The 17,015-nt window shown below is 33.9% G+C and overlaps 1 protein-coding gene across 1 annotated transcript in view; it reads left to right on the forward strand.

Moving 5' to 3' along the window:
* The window catches only part of TBC1D8B (TBC1 domain family member 8B), a 78,643-nt gene that overhangs the window by 6,927 nt on the left and 54,701 nt on the right, over positions 1-17,015 (forward strand). Inside the window, exons 2-7 of the mRNA XM_061179553.1 lie at positions 6,752-6,862; positions 9,300-9,418; positions 9,904-10,129; positions 10,844-11,084; positions 13,543-13,750; positions 14,410-14,577. Coding sequence (XP_061035536.1) covers positions 6,752-6,862; positions 9,300-9,418; positions 9,904-10,129; positions 10,844-11,084; positions 13,543-13,750; positions 14,410-14,577 — 1,073 coding nt within the window. The remainder of the gene's footprint in view (positions 1-6,751; positions 6,863-9,299; positions 9,419-9,903; positions 10,130-10,843; positions 11,085-13,542; positions 13,751-14,409; positions 14,578-17,015) is intronic.

Genomic DNA, 17,015 nt, shown 5'->3' on the forward strand with positions numbered 1-17,015 from the left:
GTTCTTCTAAATAATGATTTTAAAGCACTGTACTATGTATGAGTTTTCATTTGCGGCCACACTTGCTTTTTGCTTTGCACCTGGGAATTCAGATGTTGTATTTTTTTAAATTTTCTGAGGGCTACTCATTTTGTACAGTGATGCATAAGTCTTGAAGTGTATTAAGGTGCTGTAAATAAAGATGGTAACAATTCTCATATTTCTCTATGTTTTAATCTTTAGAAGTATAGCTGGATTTGATTAATAATTCATGTATGCTTTTTTACCCCCATGACACGGTAATCTGCCATTTATGTCATCAGTTACTTACCTTTAAAAGATTCTAAGTCCTTTAATGAAACAAAAATTTCAGTTAGGGAAGGAAAGGAGAGCTTATGTATATCTAGTTTTCAAGTAAATGTCTTTAAAAAAATGCAGGGAGAGGGAAAACAGGACAAAAGAGTTATTTTTATTAACAGTTTTCCAAAGCTCTTAGTGTAAAGTTGGCAGCTTTCGAAATGTCAGCTGTGGCTATTGGATAATTGTAAAATAAGCATTCACAGTCTTGTTTTAAGGACTTAGAACTGGCAGCAAAAGCAGTAGAAACAGGAAAACCTACAATCTCTACTGAGAACACTACTTTCTCCTATTTGAATATATTTCCTACTAAGTGTGTTGTCATTTTACTAATTAGTTTGTTCATCAACTTTTAATGAACTTGAGATTATAAAAAATTCAGTAAAGGTGTACTTGTTTGACTTTGTAAATACGGCAACTTAAGACAAGATACAGAATCCACTATAAAGTTCCAGTAATCATTTCTATGGCCCCAAATTATAATCTAACATTTTACTTCGAATGGAAATTAAATCTTGTTTGTATTAGGAAGTTCATTTTAATGACTTCTGTAGCTAGAGCAGTGTTGCCTTACACAGTGTCCTCAATCTACTTTACAAGCAGAAAGAGCCACTTGTCAAATGAAAGTGTACTAAACTAGCACATTGATAATGAGTACCATCTTCAAGCTTTGGCTCTTTTATAGTGGCCCTTCCTCCAACACTCAGCTCTTGGTCCTACTTGTTCATCATTATCATTAACCTAATATAAAAAAGAAATGTTTATCAAATTTGCAGGTGTCTGAAAATGGAAAGGGACAGTTAATACCATAGATCAGTTTTCTCAACACTGGCTGTATGTTAGATTCAACTGAGAACCTTTTAAAACAAACTAAATGACACTGGAGTATTTATGGGTAAAATGATATGATGTCTGGGATTTACTTTAAAATACTCTAGGAGGGATTAATGATAGAAGATTGGCAAAATGTTGATAATTATTGAAGTTATATGATGGGCACATAGACGTTTTAGTTTATTATTCTATTTTTGAAAATTTTTATAATACAAAGTTAAGGAAAAAACAGAATACCCGGGCCCTGTCCCAGATGAATTAAATTAGAATCTCCAGGCTTTAGTAGTTTTAAAAGTCGAGCTTGAGGAGTTTTTAAAAGTCTTCCAAATGATTCAAATTTGCAGTTAGGGTTGAGAATCACTATCATAGAAGATAAAATCAAGATTCAGATAGATCTGGACAAGTTAGAATGCTCAGTTAAAATCAGTGAGCTAAAATTTATCATGGGTAAATGTAAACTGCATTTAGGTTTTTTAAAAAATCAGCTGTACAGGACAAAGAATACCTAGGTTGGTGCTTATGTTTGTGAAGAAGATCACAGTGGATTAGTTTATCACAAGCTTAGTATGATGATAATATGACATAGGGACTGAAAAAGCTGGTATGATCTTTGACTGCATTAATAGAACCATGTAGCCCACAATATAAAAAACCTGCATTTGTTCAGATCTTACCTGGTATTCAGGTTTGAGTGACACATTTCATAAGAGACTTTGACAAATAGGTATGTTAAGAGAATGATAGAAGAAATAATAAGAGTCCCAGACAATCTCATGCAACAAACTGGTGAAAGAACTAGGTATATTTTAAGGTAGGGGAGGAGAAGAATAGGCAAGGGGAGACAAGGTAACTAGAATAATAATACTTGAAGACCCATATATTGAATAGAGCATATGTTTTGTATTGCCCCAAAGTTGCAAGGAAGTATTGAATAGCATTTTATTTATCCTAAGAAAGACCTTCCTTTTTCTTTTTTTTAAGTATATAAGAAATACCTTCATTTTTCTATCTTAAAGGTTAAAAAATGTTCATTGTAAAAATTTCAGAAAATATGTGTAGGTGTAAAAAAGAAAATAATGATCACCCATCATCCTGCTGCCTGGAGATAACCACTGTAACCAGGATTGGCTACCTAATGTGTGTGGCCCAGTGCAGAATGAAAATGCAGGGCTCTTTGTTCAAAAATTTAGAATTTTAAGATGGGTGACAGTCGAGTATTAAGCAAGCACAGGGCCCTTCTGAGCATGAGGCCTTAATGGACAGGCCACAAGCTCATAAAGCCAGCCCTGATTATAACATCTGGATATATACAGTTCACCCTTGAGCAACATGGGGTTTGAACTGTGCAGGTCCACTTATATGTGGGGTGTTTTTTTTCCAGTAAATAGTACTACATGATCTGCGGTTGGTTGAACCCGAGGATGTAGAACCGCAGATAAGGAGGGCCGACTATGAAGTTATATGCAGATTTTTTTTAAAAAATTTATTTAGTTATTTATTTTTGGCTGTGTTGGGTCTTCGTTTCTGTGCGAGGGCTTTCTCCAGTTGTGGCAAGCGGGGGCCACTCTTCATCGCGGTGCGCGGGCCTCTCACTGTCGCGGCCTCTCCCATTACGGAGCACAGGCTCCAGACGCGCAGGCTCAGTAGTCGTGGCTCACGGGCCTAGCCGCTCCGCGGCATGTGGGATCTTCCCAGACCAGGGCTCGAACCCGTGTCCCCTGCATTGGCAGGCAGATTCTTAACCACTGCGCCACCGGGGAAGCCCCTATATGCAGATTTTTGACTGTGTGGCGGTTACCTCCCCCTAACCCCTGTGTTGCTCAAGGGTCAACCATAAAATATTTTAGAAATAACTTTCTAATTAGTAGAAGTTCCCACCAATGCAATAGGCTGCCTTGGGAGAACTCTGGAGTTTACAGGAAAAAGCTAGGCTTTCTATCAGGGATGCCATAGAGCAGACGAATGTATGGGTGGTTGGACTACATGACATGCTAGGGTGTTTTTCACCTCTGACATCAGTGGTGCTCTATCTCTATCCATCCAAATAACTGGTTCATGAACAATAATCATTACCTGTAAATTGCCTATTTTTAAAAATCACAGAACCTTGCTATTTTTGTTATCTTGCTGTGTCATTTAATAAAGTATTTCACATCACTTATGGTGATGAGTTTCCTTAAGGAGTTTCTTGCTACTTATATGTCAGGATGCTACCAAAACCACATAGACCTTTAATAGGGTCTAGAACATTGATACCTTACTCAGTTATAGACATTCAAAGAATGATTTGAATTTCTTGATATTTTTAAATCTCTTGTTCTGTCATGCAGCTGAGAGACCGTATCTATTCTGTTCCTAATTTAATATTGCTATAGAACTTCCCATATGTAGGCTGATTCATGACCTTGGATATTCAGGCTGTCACATGATAAACCTCTGTGTATATGGAAAAGCAACCCAAAGTTGTCTGCTTGTTTTCTTGTACTTTTAGAACCCAGACACTGGCACATATTAATTCCTAAATGACTTGCAGGGACTTGATGATGATTATAGCTTAATGCGCTGGAAGACTTCCCCAAGTGACTAGAAATGTATTCTAGCACTAGCTTCCAAATTATTTGTTGCATGGTTTTACACTAACTGCCTGATTTAAAGCACTTACAAAAACCGAACAATTTCCTTTCTACGTAGTGTAAAGCACTTATAATCTTGCAAACATTTCTGTGGCAAAAAAAAATGACCTTTCCTGCCAGTGGTTTTGACCACTTTGTCTGTCCCCAGTCTCAAACTTTCTATCAAAGAGCTAATTGTTATTATGTTACTCAGGAATGATTATCTGTGGCCTCTCCTTTCTGCCTCCTCACACATCCATACTCCCACTGTTAACTTTCAGCTGAGCCAAACTTTTCTTTACCTCTTTGTTCTTTTTCCCATTCTTCTAATACTGCTTTTTCTAGGGTATATAAAGAAGGAAATAGAATTTGAGCTACTTTTATTTAAAATGTGGTAAACATGAAATAAATGATTTTCCTCGCAAATTTGAAAAAACTTTTTTGAAAGCTTTTTTAGAACTTAAATTCTTGGAAGTCAAATCCTGCAGCTTTAACAGTGCTGTGTTTAATGAATGCTTTTATTTGAACGCCTTTATTTTGACAGTTTTGTCAAGTTATTGCATGTTTATTTATATAAACAGACATTCATACACTTGATTCCATTTTTTCAACCTGAAGATAGTTACCTCTTTTGGTTGTTTTTTACTACTACTCTTTTATCTATTTTAGTATTTTCACTTTCCCATCTTCAAACTGAGAACACCCTCCTTTTTTCCATTTCCTGAATAATTTCAATTACATTGCTCTGAAGAAGCTATCTGCATATGTTTAGCTCCCACTTTTATTTCTTTATCTTTCACCAACTTCCACTTTTCTTACCTTGTCCTTGATCTCTTAGCCAGATCTCCAATTTCTTACACTTTTTCACTCTGAAAGTGATAGATTTTGCCTTTTATCTCCAAGCCCTTCAGTAATTCCCTCATTATTAGTTGATATATAATCACTTCCTCTGTCTCTCCTCTTCATTCCCATTCTCTCTTTCCTGGTACTGTCTCTTTCATAATATTTGTTTGGATGTTCATATTTCTTTTTCTTAGTCTTCAATTCATATTATAGCTTTTTCATATCAGATAATTTCTTTTTTTATGCAAACTTTACTTATTTATTATGTTTGGCTGCGTCGTCTTAGTTGCGGCATGCGGGCTCTTCCTTGCGGTGCGCGGGCGTCTCTCTAGTTGTGGCGTGCAGGCTCCAGAGCGTGTGGGCTCTGTAGTTTGCGGCAGGCGGGCTCTCAGTAGTTGTGGCACGCGGGCTTAGTTGCCCCACGGTATGTGGGATATTAGTTCCCCGACCAGGGATCGAACCGGTGTCCTCTGAATTGCAAGACGGATTCTTAACCACTGGACCACCAGGGAAGTCCCAGATAATTTCTTCTTTCTATAAGCTGCATGTGTTGTGATTGCCAAAATCTTTCTTGATACTTGACCCCCACTATCAAAACCCTCTGTAAGATTGCTAATTGATGTTATGCTGCATTTGTGACCCCTATTTTTACTTTTTACCAATTTCTACATCTACTTTCCCACCCTTTTCTTTCAGCTGAGCCAAATTTCTCTTTATTTCTTTGTTCTATCTCCTACTCTTCTAATTTACCTCCCTCTACGCTTATAATAACTTCCTACCTCACATCTGCCAACCTACCTATATTCTCATTCAAAGCTTGCTTGAAGTCTTAACTCCTTTTAAGTGGGTAAAGATAGGAAAATAGCCAAAGGCCTGTTTTATAATTGATTTATTTTTTCTAAGTCTGTATGCTAAATAAGAGAGGAATGCCTCATAAAGTAAAACAAACACTCAACCAATCAAAGCTTCCAGAAAAGGAAGGTAGATTTATGTATTTCAGCTATCTCACTGATACAGTTAAGTCAACAAATTTTGCTCCTGTTGTGTCCAGCAATATGTTGAAAGTTAGGGATACAAACCCAGAGGTAGAAGACATGCTTATTGTCCCCAGAGAACTAATAATCTAGATAAGGAGGTAAGATAAATACACATGAAGCACTTAGAAAGTAGTTGTAATAACTAGCCTAATAATCAGAATTCTAGGTTGTGTCATATAGACTTTAAGTGCCATAAGTAATCAGAGAAAAGGGAAGGCATAATTGCTTGGGGTTGCCAATGAAGATTTCATAGGGGAATTGGGTCTTGAAGAAAATGTAGAATTTGGATTAGCCAGACTGGCCTACAAGACTTGCATTAGCATTTCTAGGTAAAAAGAGACTTGCTTAGCAAAGACTTTAAGGGAGAAATTAGTTGTTTAAGAAAACAGCAAACTTTATTCTAGGGAGGAGTGGGAAATATCAGATAATTAAACTGAAGCTAAATGATCAAAGCCTTGAATTCCAAATTGAGAAATTAAATGTTAAAAAGAAATTCCCCTTACCTAAGCATTTTAATTAATCAAGGTTTTTTTTATCTTGTTTAAATATCCATTGTTTTCTTATAATAGTATTAGCTAACACTGAGTCTTTTGCTATATGCTAAGTGTTTTATGTGTAATAATAACTCATTTCATCTTTACAACAACCTTTTGTGGTAGACTCCATTTTTACCCCCTTATTTTACAAATGAGGATGAAGAAAGCGTAATTACAACTGGCTCAAGTTGACACAAGTAAGTACCAGAGCCAGGATTCAAACCTAGGTAATCTCTGGTACCAGAATCTACATTCTTATCTGCTCTATACACAACCTTGTAAAGGAGGTAAATAAGTGCTGCAAATATATCATGAGGTTTAGACAACTGAACCTGACTTATTCTTTTATTGAAAGATAATATTTTCAAGAACTACTGACATTGGAGCAGCGTAATCTCTTCATCCTGAGTATATTTTTTCTTTAAGAAAAATCTCTATAAGGAAGCTTTGGGCTAGAAATTAAAAAAAAAAACATTGGTTGTTAGTCATATGAAGCGATATTGATTTTATCTCTTGTAAAATCCTTGTTTCAATAGTCTCTTTATTACAATAGGGCTTCTGGTTGGGACTCTTGATTCAGTCTTAGACTCCACTGCTAAAGTAGCTCCATTTCGCATCCTACACCAGACGCCAGATTCTCAAGTTTACCTGTCAATTGCTTGTGGTGAGTATGATTTTTAAAACATGGAATTCAAACAAATAAGGATCTTAAGAAATTGAATATTTAAATTTACTTATATTCCCCAGTTGTTTTGTTTTTTTTTTAAATTAATTTTTATTGGAGTATAGTTGATTTACAAATAGAGTCACAGATGTAGAAAACAAACTTATGGTTACCAAGGGGGAAACGGGGGGGAGGGTGAGGGATAAATTGGGAGATTGGGATTGACATATATACACTACTATATATAAAATAGATAACTAGTAAGGACCTGCTGTATAGCACAGGGAACTCTACTCAAAAAAATACTCTGTAATGACTTATATGGGAATAGAATCTCCCCAGTTGTTTTGATTTAGAAACGAGTTAAATATGCAGCTCTATTTGAGAGACTAGAAAGATATCTATTTATTTAAGAAGGATTACAAATTATTTTTTAAAAATCCATTAATGTGAGGGACCTAAAGCATGTGTTCCAGCAGTGCTGATTCTGAGTAAATTTTGCTTAGTGCTACTGCTGTATGACTCCTTTCTTCAACTTATTGGGTTGGCCAAAAAGTTCGTTTGGGTTTTCCATACCATCTTATGGAAAAACCCAAACGAACTTTTTGGCCAACCCAATACCTCTCCTGCTTAACCCAACTGCTAGGAAGATGAGAACCTCCCCCATGAAGTGCTTTGTTTCATCTCTAATAACTCAGATGAGGAGAATCAAGTTCAAAACTTAAAGGTTGATCCCTAAGAAAATTTAAGCCTAAAAATCTGAACCTTTTTTAGTTACACACCGACTTTCTCGCAAAAGGCACCATATCCTTGAAATATGAAGGGATATCTTACACGTAATGCTACATATTCATCCATGCTGGGGTGGTTCAGATGCTTCCACATATATCTTTTGTGGTAGAAAAGGAATTAGGATGGTTCTTCCTAACAAAGAAACTCAAAATTAAAAAAAAAATACAGTGACAGTTTACTTCTTTTATGATGCCATTACAATGTTGGTCTAAATTAGAATCCGAGATTTGTGGCTTTTTTAATGTTGAAAGGCTGCCTTTTTCTCATTCATTCTCTCTTCTCCCCCCTCTTCTTTTAAGTATACATACTTTTTTAAAAAAATAAAAGCCTGTCAATTTCTGGACAGTTCATATGTGTGAACATACAGCATACAATTAATTTTTTAAGATGTGTGGCTTGTTTTGTGCATCTCCCTCTAAACTTCCTTTAGTGTTTCTGGTGAGTGTTTTCTCCTGGCTCTTTTAAATTGAATGCTGTTTAAACTAAATGAAGAAGATATTACACCTGCTGACATCATGAGATGTCTATAACCTCAACTCTAAATCTGGTTGGTAGAAATTATTTAGAAAAAAATATCCCTTTTACTTACAAAAAATGGATGATAATACAACTTATTCCCCCAAATTAACCTGATACAGAAATATAGTAGTTACCTACTAATGAAGCTTCCTTATACCTAAAGGACCAAAATTAAGGCCTTAAAATTTCCCCATGGCTTTTATTTGTTGTTCATTAAAGAAAGATATTACACATGGTATGATGACTTGAGAAACATGAATACAATTCTAACTGAACTGTAGGAAATAGGCGATTTTGCAGTGTCAATAAATTTTTTAATGTATCACTCTCCATATATCATAAAACGTACTTAGAAGTCAGGATATTTCTTTTGAATGAGATTTGTATAATCTGCAGTGCTAGAGAGATCTTAAAGGTCTGTGGGTTATAGGGGGAAATTGATAGATATTGAAATGTTCTTCAAGCCAAAGCAACCCAGAGCTAAGTGTAGTATTTAGTCTGACCCTCAATAAACCACCTAACACTGATGCAGGAGGTCACAAGGATTTAACCTTGCTACAGGATTTCTAACCTCTTTCATAAAATTTCTTTAAGTTGACTAGACCTTTTAATGAAGGAGTTGACTCTGAGCAAAGGCTTCATACTTTCTGAGATAGAGTTGCCACAGTTGAAATCCACATTTACACAGTGTGCATAGGATTGTCATGTGCATGCTGTTTTCAGTCACACAGATAGGCACAGTACTGACTGTATTATTTGAAGGCCAAAGATTAAATTATGTATATTTATATTCTGCTACTCTATATATTCTCTTAAAAGAACTGGTTACCGTAGGCACCAATTACTGGCACCTTGTTTTCAGAATTTTATATCTTTTCTCATGAGTTGTATTTACTTTTCTCTACTTTCCTTAAATATTTTATTCTTTCTACTTATAGTGTTCCTACCCACATATAGTGATGAAATAGAGAATAAATGTAGTACCCCTATTCTTTTATGATGATCATTTTTGAAAATGAGCAAATATAATTTTATTTCTTTTAAAACTAAGCTTATAAATATCAAGAGCAGTTTTTTGTGTGTGGAGTTTTCTTTGAGTCTTTCATTCTCTTTTATTATGAATCAGGAGCCAACAGAGAAGAAATAACCAAACATTGGGAATGGTTAGAACAAAATATCATGAAGACCTTGTCTGTGTTTGATTCTAATGAAGATATTACTAATTTTGTACAAGGAAAGATAAGAGTAAGTGGCATGGATATATTTTGTAGATGGAATACTAAAGTCTTTGACCCTCTTATTTGAGGATCGAAGCTGCATGGCAGGTCATTGTTTTACTGCCACCTTTCAGGATTGGCAGAAGCACATATATGAATATCAGAATCAGAACTAAAGACATTGTAAAGTTAGAGGTTAGTCTTTGGTGCCCTTGTGAGTGCTATTAGGGATATTTTCATTTCAGAGTCTCTTGAGTTTGCAGTTTGAATGAACCCTTCACTCAATCAAAATAATATTTAGCACCTCTATTTGTGGTAGCTCCTTGTGAGGCATTAGAAAAAGCCTAATTACAAAATTAAACAAAATCTGCTCACCTCTGTCCTAAGAGATGTGTGTGCACATGCATGTGTGTGTGTGTGTACAGTTTTCTTCAATGAATTGTTTAAATATGTGAGAGATATTTTTGTTGGTAGGTAATTACTAATTTTCAGAAAATATTTTGTCTCCTTTAGGGATTAATTGCTGAAGAGGGAAAACATTCTTTTGCAAAAGAAGATGACCCTGAGAAATTTCGAGAAGCCCTTTTGAAATTTGAAAAATGTTTTGGTTTACCAGAGCAGGAAAAGTTAGTGACCTATTACTCGTGCAGTTATTGGAAAGGACGGGTTCCTTGTCAGGGTTGGCTATATCTTAGCACCAACTTTCTGAGCTTCTATTCTTTTTTGTTGGGATCAGAAAGTAAGTGGTTTCTGTTGCTTACTATGACTTTGAACTTGCAGACTGACCTATCAACTCTGTGGTGGTGTTAGGTTGCATATAAAGTAATAGGATAGATATTAAGGGTAATTAAACTGTACATTAAAAAGTTCACTTCATCTAGGGAAAGAATACTTTTAAGACTGGTTGTTTAACATAAGAACCATTAGAATTGTGTACAGAATGCCTTGCATATTGTGGGAGACAAATGAATATTAAATGATGATGGTGATCTAGCATGTGACTCCTTTCTTTCACTTGTTCTAAACTACCTACTTTCTTTAATCTATGTTTTAATACTTGTTTTAAACATACAATATACATATAGTAATCATAGTACCTAATGGCTCACAGCTACAAAGAAGAATCAAACAGTACTGTTCATAGCACATGTATAGCTTTTACACCAATGGTTATATAATTGTGTAAATTGAAATATCAAATTTAATTTCAGGTTTAAATATCAAATCAGAAAAAATTAAAAATTATTTAAAATTATATCTGTTCCTAGGATCACCAATTATTGTATGTTCATTGTTATGTTTCAAAATTTTAACTAATATCTTGAACTCTAAAATATTTTAGTTGTTCATAGCATTTTTCAAGTGGTTAACTATTGTTTTGAAAGACCTGATTGATAAATATGAATCAACATTGAGAAATTTAATCATATCTGCTTATAATTCTTATTTGCAGTAAAACTCATTATCTCCTGGGATGCGGTCTCAAAACTTGAAAAGACTTCAAATGTCATACTGACAGAGAGTATTCATGTGTGTTCCCAAGGAGAGAATCACTACTTTTCAATGTTTTTGCATATTAACCAAACATACCTTCTTATGGAACAGCTGGCAAACTATGCTATAAAAAGAATTTTTGATAAGGAAACATTTGATAATGACCCAATCCTTGATGATCCTCTACAAATTACTAAAAGGTATTCAAAGCTTAATTAATATTTACTTTTTAAGTATTGTTTGACCAAAGAATGGTAGCATTGAATAGCATTAAAAGTTAACTGTTCTTAAAAAAATTTAATTGTTCTATGTTATATGATAGTTTTTCTTTGGAGTAATCATAGATGTGTGGGGTTTTTTAGTTTATTCATGTGCATTTCACAAATAGTATCCTCTCCATTCCATTATGGTTTATCACAGGATATTGAATATAGTTCCCTGTGCTATACAGTAGGACCTTGTTGTTTATCCATCCTATATATAATAGTTTGCATCTGCTAATCCCAAACTCCCAATATTTCCCTCTCCCACCATCCCCCACCCCCGCCGACAGTTTCACTTTTTATTAAAAGGGTAAGTTAGTAGAGTCAATGGAACATGCGCTTCAGAACGAGAGTAGAGCAACCCTGGGACAAGTCATAATCTCTCAGGACCTCAGTTTTCTCAGCGGCCATTTGTACCTCAGAGAGCACTTGTGAGGAATGAGCAATATAACGTTTGAAAGCACTTTGTAAAATATAAAGCACTAGATAAATGTTAATCATTATTAATGCCTGCATCAGAAGTATCTGTCTGGTAGCTGTTTGCCACTATATTTGGTTTGCTGAAACTGACCAGAGCTATTTCATCCTGCTCAACACTCAGAACAGTTGACTGAAGTGAGCTGAGCATGCCAAAGGGGAGGGAGGGCGGAGAGGATCCAGAAATAGCTAGTGAGAACCACTTCTGGCAAGAAGGATGAGGGTATAGACTGTATGGGAAAGTGTAAATGAGACAAACCTAAGCTGCAGTCCTATGGATAGACCAGAACAAGTGACTTGGATGGTTGTGTGATTGCTACATAGCCCTAACTTGGGTACAGTTGTTCCTCTTGCCTATTCTTAAACCATTCCTAAAAGCTATATACATAAGGGTTCCTTTGTGAGCCTTCCTGCTTTTCTGGAAATAGATCAGCGAGGTGAATTTTTTTACACCTTATTACCAAAATTAGGTCCCAGTGTACATGATTTATAAATAGAACTCTATAAGGATTAAAAATACAGTTTATGTTATGTTATAGTGAGGCATTTGTTTTTGTAGGTTGTTTTGATTGGCCACCATAAACAAACATTTTTAGCCATTTTATTTCCCTTAAAATATTCTAAAAGGCCACCTATCAATGAGTTATTCATTACCAAGTCTGTATTTAAATGAGGTATAGGAAATTCATTTTTGTCTATGTGCAGTTTTAAAAGAGCCTATTGAAAATTGTATATATCTAAATCCTTTTTTCTAGTAAGTTAAAAAGAACAATAGCTTATTTAGACTTAGTTTCCAAATGACTTTTTTATAAACTGGAGTATCTTTATTGCTTTGGCTTATTGTTTTTACAAATATGTATTACAGTAGCTAAATTCAGTGTATATCCTTCCAGGCCTTTTAATGCATGAATTAAAAATATTTGCCAAAAGCATGGAGGGGACCTAAACATCACATATTATTCTACAATCTGCTTTTTCTCCCCCTTAAAATAATGTATCATGGACATCTTTTCATTCATGTAAAAAGTCCTTATCCTTTTAAATAATAGTGAAATAGCCCACCAAATTACAATTTAAGTGAGGTAAAAATTAATGTGGTTCTCTGTTCATATTTATCAGAATTATTTTTGAAAGACATTGTGAACTACCACATATTCAAATAGTATATGCTGGAAGGCTAAATTTAGTTTTAACTTTGTTGGCTTTGAGTTCGAACTTGCATAATTTACTCACTACCCCAGATGGTATTGCTGCTTAGCACAAGTGTTTAGTGCCTCTAGAAAAATTGTACTATTTTAAGCAATTGTTTTTTATTTATATACTTATGTATCAGTTAACAAGTCATCTGTATTTATTGACACCCATTCTGTGCCCAATACTGTGCAAGCAGTGTTGTTTTATCTTGCCTCTACTTTTGAATTTTTTAAACATTCATTTACATTTTTGCTTCACTTAATTTTAATATTATTTTTATGTACTAGTCTTCCCATCTAAATTTTGATGCCATAAATTTTCATTATTTTATTTTGTTTGAACTGGGTAGCTCTTTTGATTTTCTGATAACCAGATGTAAAAATTATTGTCTGCCAAGATTGATTTTAGCCATATTCACATGTTATGAATATATAATAATATAGTAATCTTCCAGAAAATCACCCTTTAATAGATGGTTTGAAGACCTACATCATCTCTAACTGTTGTGCATTGTAATCTACTACTAATAATACAAAATTGGAAAAGAGAACAAACAAAATAAATTGGTTAGGAATCAGTGTTTCTTCCATTTCATAATTTGTTGAAGAACATAGCATGTAGTGCTTAATCATTCTGCTTTACAGTGCATTTAGATTAATCAATATGGACATGTGTATACTTTAGAAGTCATCATTTGAGCCCCCCCTTTTTTTCTTTCCTATAGAGGTCTGGAAAATCGAGCCCACAGTGAGCAGTTTAATGCTTTTTTTAGGCTGCCCAAAGAAGAGACTTTGAAAGAAGTACATGAATGTTTCTTATGGGTACCATTCAGCCACTTCAACACTCATGGAAAAATGTGCATCTCAGAAAACTATATCTGCTTTGCTAGCCAGGATGGCAATCTATGTAGTGTAATCATTCCATTACGAGAGGTAAAACAAATTTAGTTACATATCAGTTTTTAGTTCAAAAATGTTATCATTCACAGAGTAAAATACCCTTTAATTCTGTAAATTATTAAAAACTCAATATGCAACATCCTTTTAGTAATTTTAAATAATCATTTTTAAGTCCAGTTATATTCTTCAGGATAAGAGTACCATTCCTGAGGATAAGAGTCCTAGGATAAGAGCCTTATAGCTCTTATTGAAAATGAAAAAAGAAAAAAATTAAAAATTAATAAACAAGATAAGGGTTTGGGATGACTCAACATGGAGCATGATCACTCAGATGTTTATGACATGGATACCAAAATTTATACTATCATATTTGATACACATGGTCAGAAAGAATAGAATTGATAGCTTTTGTGTAAGTCAGAAATCAATTGTCCGTATTGCGGCACTGAATTTTTACATTTGTATTGTCATTTTTAAAGGTTATATGTTAGTTAAATCTTTTCCTTTAGAAGTGAAATATCTTGCACTGAGGTTGCTTGTATTAGTGGTACAACTAGTACCCAAAGTCTATTTCTTACTAAGTCCTACCACAGACCAAAACTTGTAGCCACAAAAAAATAAGCTAAACACATTTTGCCTGACCTTGTCAGTAACAAGGGAAAATGCGATTCATTTATGTTTTCATCCCCCAGGTCTTAGCTATAGATAAGACAAATGATTCCAGCAAATCTGTCATCATTAGCATCAAAGGAAAAACAGCTTTTCGCTTCAGTGAAGTTAAAGAATTTGAGCAATTGGTGGCAAAACTCAGGCTCAAGTGCGGGGCAGCTTCAACTCAGTATCACGATATTAGCACAGAGGTAAGTATCTAGCAATCAAGTCATTTTGATAAAAAGGTTTGTGTTTTGTGTGGTCTGTACTTTCAAAAGGAATTCATAGTACCTTTCCTATTTATACTTAGGTTGAGTTTTTTTAAAAGACGAATACCAAAGAAATTATATTCTCTAAGGCACATCATAAAGCAGAAGTGAGAATTAAGGACTTTATCTTCTTTTAGGAATTCAGACTTTTAAAAAAATTATTATCATTTGATCTTTCTTGACTATATTTGCTATTTATCATATATACACACCTTGTACTTTCACATAACATGGCTTTTAACAACTCAAACTATATTTGAGAATTCAATAAGGCATTGAAAAAGGACTTTCCTCTTATTGCTGTAGAGAGACAATCTATCTTTTTATTTAACATCAAGTAGGTCAGCCTTATTTGCATAATCTAGGCCAAAGCAAAATAGTGACATATCTATTTACTAGTAAAATATTAGAGAAGGCAAATATTCTTGGCAAAGGGTGATTAAAAGCCTGATTTTGATGTTTGTCTTTTATAGAAATGTAGATAGTTTCAGTTCAAATTAATTTTCTTTTTCAATGCCAAGGAATCTTATGTTTTAATAGATTGATAAAACATCACATTATAACTACTTATATTTTAATTAAAAATGCAAAGAAAAAAAATCAACATTGGCTTTACTGGCTATATTATTTTACTTGGATTGGATTATAGAGGCTTTTACTTCTTTCTCCAGAGCAGAGACTGAAAATATTATGCTAAGTCAATTAGAATGCAGGATTGACAAGACTAACTCTTCCTTTGATAATAGAAAAGCACAATGAAAACATAATTTAAAAAAATATGTGTATCTCAGTTCCAGACACAGAACTTTCGTGTTGGCCATTAAGAGTTTTCTTGCCCCAATTTGCTAATCTTTCATTCTCTTCAAATATATACCCAGGATGTACCATAGTTTGATGTGAGGACATAAGTAAAATCTGATCAGTCTTGCTCCCATATTCTTGCTTATCTCACTTTTGTTTTTCTGTCCTAGTCCATTTCAGATTCAGTCTGTATTTGGATGTAATGCTCTGCTTATCTTTCCTTCTCCTTTAATTTATCTGTGTCTCTTAAACCTGAATAACTGGAATTTTTTCCCCTGAAAACTCTCAGGCCCCTCTAATAGTTGGATATGCTCAGCAGTTAAGAAAGGATTTTGTTTCAAAATGTTTACTGTCTTTGCAGATGTATGTCAAAGTTCTAAGCTTTCTAGTTTCTCTTACCCATTTTTAAAGGTTTTAATAAAGATATGTACAAAATACCAGTTGGTATACTGGGTGCTTGGAAATGTATTTTTAAAAAATTGTCATAACATTCTATTTTCACTGAAGATTTTTATCTTAGCAATGAGGAAGAATATTAACTTGTTTTAGTATTATCTGTATATGTCTAGCTTTATTTATAGTACATTTTTTAAAATAGTAAAGAGAGAGCTTGTTAAACAGGAGCTGGTTCCATTTGATTTCTAAATGACAGAAATTGTAGTTACATTATTTTATAGCTATACCTAGCATACTAAAACAAAAAGAAAAAAATTATACTCTGTAATTTTACCAAATCTGGTAAAATTTACACAAACAACAAGACTTTTTATTCTAAATCTCAAAGAAGTTTAAATCAACAAATCTAAATATGAATACAGGAAGGACTAGGAAATTTTTCCTGTGAGTACATCAAAATGTGATACAAAGAACAAATGCTCCCAGAAACAATTGGGATTGTACGTATGTACCAGTTCTGTCTAAATTTTTAAATGTCAATTAAAATTCTCCACATTTTGTTAAGTTATGTTAAAATCTGGGTGCATACACAGGTTTTGAAAAATTCTAATCAAATGCTTAGAAAACACATTAATTTTTAATTTTTTTATTAACACATATACTCAAGAAATATTACCAGATATGGTAATTTTTCAAAACTATACTAAATGAAAGAAAAGTGGGCCCTTTTAGCTTAATTTTAAGCAAAGTGGCCTAAGAGGGAAAATACTGCTAAAGATCCTTTACTTGATGCTTTGAGACTACATTATAAGTGGATCATAGGAACTATAGAATGTCAAGAAGAGGTAGAAATTGAGCTATGTATGCATTGAAGTGTTTAGAAGGGCAGATATCTTCTACAGATTATCAAAGTATATGTAAACATACTTGTTTCATTAGTTCTCATAACCAGCCCTATCTTTCTAAGTTTTTTAAATTAGAAGTAATGGCTTCCTTATCCTACACAATAATGCAGATAAGAATAATAGTTTAACGCACACAACTGGTGTTTGTTTGCCTTAATAAGAATAAAGTAATATGTTTTCTGTAACTATAATATAAATTAGGCTGTGTGGAGTAGATTTATTTCAACGTTAGGAAATCAGAAATTTTATTAAAAATAAAATTAGCGCTAATTTAAA

The sequence above is a fragment of the Eubalaena glacialis genome, chromosome X (genome assembly GCF_028564815.1).
Source record: "Eubalaena glacialis isolate mEubGla1 chromosome X, mEubGla1.1.hap2.+ XY, whole genome shotgun sequence".
Classification (NCBI taxonomy): domain Eukaryota; kingdom Metazoa; phylum Chordata; class Mammalia; order Artiodactyla; family Balaenidae; genus Eubalaena; species Eubalaena glacialis.